This window comes from Musca vetustissima, unplaced genomic scaffold (assembly GCF_032173495.1).
Source record: "Musca vetustissima isolate MV318-11 ecotype Yass unplaced genomic scaffold, APGP_CSIRO_Mvet_v1 utg115094, whole genome shotgun sequence".
In the NCBI taxonomy this organism is placed as follows: domain Eukaryota; kingdom Metazoa; phylum Arthropoda; class Insecta; order Diptera; family Muscidae; genus Musca; species Musca vetustissima.
The window spans coordinates 40,001-43,932 of record NW_026883382.1 but is presented as its reverse complement, the minus strand read 5'-3'; the positions used below and the strand labels follow the sequence as shown (position 1 = coordinate 43,932).

The window sequence follows — 3,932 nt, the reverse complement described above, 5'->3', positions numbered from 1 at the left end:
CACTTTATTATGTCACTTAATAATAATCGTAACTGTCATCCTAAAGGGCCATCTAGCTAAGGTAAGGGTAAATTTTTTTAATTTTTATTTTTTTATATACATTTTTTTATATAAATTTATTATTTTTTTCTTTTAGAGATCCGGCAAAAGTTTCTATTTCTATAGCTAAAAAGTGGAATTCGACAGCACCTATATACAGGACCATCGCATAAATCTGCGAAATACTTCGATTGATGTTCTTTTGAATATTGCCCAAGATTATCCTTGGGATCCATGGCTGATGACAGCCTTTTCGGTTAAGGATCGTAAAACGGATAATTTCCGTAAGCTGATACATTACGATGTCAATGTTTGCAGTATTTTGGGACGGGCTGATAATAACCTGATAACAGTGTGGATACAAAATTTTTTGAAATTTGGAAATCTGCCGAAAAGTTGTCCGATTAAGAAGGTGAGCATATTTTTGTTAATAATTTGTATTTATTTATTTTTTTTTTTCATTCGTATTTCTTTTGCTAGGGCAACTATTCATGGTATAAATTGCGACCGGAGAAAGTTTCCATTCCTGATGTCTTTCCCTCAGCAGAATATAAAATGCAAATCGATACGTATTTTCGCAAGGGCAAGGAACGACAATCTGTGGATAATTTAACCGTGGTAGGAATACTGAAGTAGTAAAAAATATATTTTTTTTATTATTGTGTGCATAAATAAAGAAAGGAGAAAGAAGAAATGGTTCGGAACTTTTATATGGGAGATATGTCAAAGCAAAGACCTCTAGATCAGACGAAATAAAAATTCGTTTAGGACCATAAACATGCCTATGGGGAACTTTGCCACCCGGAATATGTAAATAAGATTTTCAAAATACCAAAAACCGGGGACTATATTGAACATTTTCTGTAGAGATGTTTACCCATTCCGATAATCGGGAATGCCAAATTACATTTTATTTTATTTTTTATACCCTTCACAACACTGTGGTACAGGGTATTATGTCTTTGTGCATATAATTGTAACAGGCAAAAATAATCGAGATAGACCCATGGTTCCTTTTGAGAATATGCATAGAATCACTTTCTGAGTCGATTTATGCATGTCCGTCCGTCCGTTCGTCTGTCCATGTTAAATTGTAAACAAAGTACAGGTCGCATTTATGATCCGAATTGGATCAAATTTGGCACAGCTCACTTGTTTGGCCCAAGGACGAACCCTATTGAAATTGGGAAAAATCTGTCCAGATTTAGATATAGCTCCCATATATATTTTCGTCCGATTTAAGGTAAATGGGGTACCAAAGTCCCTAAATATCTTTCGATTTGCACGTAATTTGGTATAGCCTACTGAAATAGGTCTAAAATGATGTGTGCAAAGTTTCGTGAAAATCGGTTCAGATTTAGGTATAGCTCCCATATATAGTTTCGCCCGATTTTAGGTAAATGTTGCACCAAAGTCCCTGAAAATCATTTGATTTACACGAATTTTGGCATAGCGTATTGAATTAAGTCTAGAATGACGTGTGCAAAGTTTCGTGAAAATCGATTCATATTTAGATATAGCTCCCATATATAGTTTCGCCCGATTTTAGGTAAATGATGCACCAAAGTCCCTGAAAATCATTTGATTTTCACGAATTTTGGCATAGCGTTTTGAATTAAGTCTAGAATGACGTGTGCTAAGTTTCGTGAAATTCGGTTCAGATTTAGATATAGCTCCCATATATAGTTTCGCCCGATTTGAGGTAAATGATGCACCAAAGTCCCTGAAAATCATTTGATTTACACGAATTTTGGCATAGCGTATTGAATTAAGTCTAGAATGACGTGTGTTAAATTTCGTGAAAATCGGTTCAGATTTAGATATAGCTCCCATATATAGTTTCGCCCGATTTAAGGTAAATGGTGTACCAATGTACCTATATATCTTTCGATTTGCACGAAATTTGGTATAGCCCACTGAATTAGGTCTAGAATGATGTGTGCTAAGGTTCCTGAAAATCTGTTCAGATTTAGATACAGCTCCCATATAGTTTCGCCCGATTTTAGGTAAATGGTGCACCAAAGTCCCTATATATACTTCGATTTGCACGAAATTTGCCATAACGTACTGAATTGAGTCCGGAATGATGTCTGCCAATTTCGAGAAAATCGGTCCAGATTTAGATATAGCTCGCATATATAGTTTCGTCCGATTTCATTTAAATGGTGCACCAAAGTCCCCATATCTTTCGATTTGCACGAAATTTGGCATAACGTACTGAACTGAGCCTAGAGCGATGTCTGGCAAGTTTCGTGAAAATCAGTTGAGATTTAGTACAAAATTGAGCATAGAATAACGTAGTTGCGTTTTCTAGAAGTACAGACATAGCCCAACGGATGACCTATTGATATTTCAAACAAATATCGATTTACATAATTTTGTCACATTGTAACAAACGAATGATATGTTTATGTATAGGTCTAGGTCGATTCACATTTAGATAAATATCACATATTTTATTTGTTCCAATTTCATGTTAATAGTGCTGTTTAATATGCCCATAGTGGTAAAGGGTATCATATAGTCGGCCCCGTCCGACTTTACTACTTTCCTTACTGTTTTTTTTTTTTTTTGCAAATATATATTCCATCCTCCAAGAACGCAAAATACTTACTGACCGACAATCAGTTTCGAAAACGCGACTAAGACCCTCAGCATTCCGAAAAAATTATGCGGTAACTTTATAGCAAAAATTGCGAAGAAGTCCCCAGCCAGAACGAAGAGTGCCAGAAAATATACTTTGTGAACCATTTATCACTTCTTCTCTAGGCTGTAGAATCAGTTTCCTTTGCGTAGTACGGAAGCTCCAGAAAAAAAACTATAATTTGTACCTTCCAGAACATTCACTTCCCGTAAACTCTAGAGATGCTTGATTCGTAGTTGATTTTTCGAGATCATAGTTGAATTCTTACCGAAGTTAACCTTGGTCTTCTTAGAGGAAAGATTTTTTAGACTTCTCTCTACTATGTGTTTCCTATTGAACAATTCATCTGTTAGTCAAATACAAGAAACAGATATAGAATCATTTTCCTTTTATCAGACAGCCTATAGAGAACTCCTGCTATTGGCCCCTTCTACAAGGCGTTACAAAAGGCTTTATGTAAAAATGGTTTAAATGTCAGTGAGCATAAAAAATACTGCTACAATAGTCGGCATATATAAGCATGTTTCTATCCGGAAACTTTATCTACCAGCAGGTCTTCAAAAATGCATTTAGAAGGCTCCTTCATTAATTTTCTTATAGAAAAACCAGTAAGGAAAGTAGTAAAGTCGGACGGGGCCGACTATATAATAACCTTCAGAACTATGGGCATATTAAACAAATATTAAGCGATTTCAAACAAACTTGTCACAGCTTAGCTCATACTAATTTCAGAGCGTTTTGTTCCTATCAGCCTATTTGTTCCTTTGTGCGCCAATTACTTAAAATCGATCTATAATAAAAGGGTGCTATATTTACCTTAAATCGGACGAAACTATATATGGGAGCTATATCTAAATCAGGACCGATTTTCTCGAAACTTGGCAAACATCACTCTAGTCTCAATTTGGTACGTTTTGCCAAATTTCGGGCAAATCGAAGGATATATAGGGACTTTGGTGCACCACTTACATAAAATTGGACGAAACTATATATGGGAGCTATATCTAAATCTGGACCGATTTTCCCGAAACTTGGCAGACATCATTCTAGGCTCAATTCAGTACGTTATGCCAAATTTCGTGCAAATCGAAAGATATATAGGGACTTTGGGGCACCATTTACATGAAATCGGATGAAACTATATATGGGAGCTATATCTAAATCTGGACAGATTTTCACGAAACTTGGCAGACATCATTCTATGCTCAATTCAGTACGTTATGCCAAATTTCGTGCAAATCGAAAGATA

General features: G+C 35.6%; 1 protein-coding gene across 1 annotated transcript; it reads left to right on the top strand.

The window, feature by feature from the left end:
- Positions 1-280: 280 nt before the first annotated feature.
- LOC133330245 (uncharacterized) lies at positions 281-675 on the top strand. The gene is made up of 2 exons (XM_061538708.1): positions 281-451; positions 520-675. Exons 1-2 carry the CDS (start codon positions 281-283, stop codon positions 673-675), a joined length of 327 nt encoding a protein of 108 aa, XP_061394692.1.
- Positions 676-3,932: the final 3,257 nt, after the last annotated feature.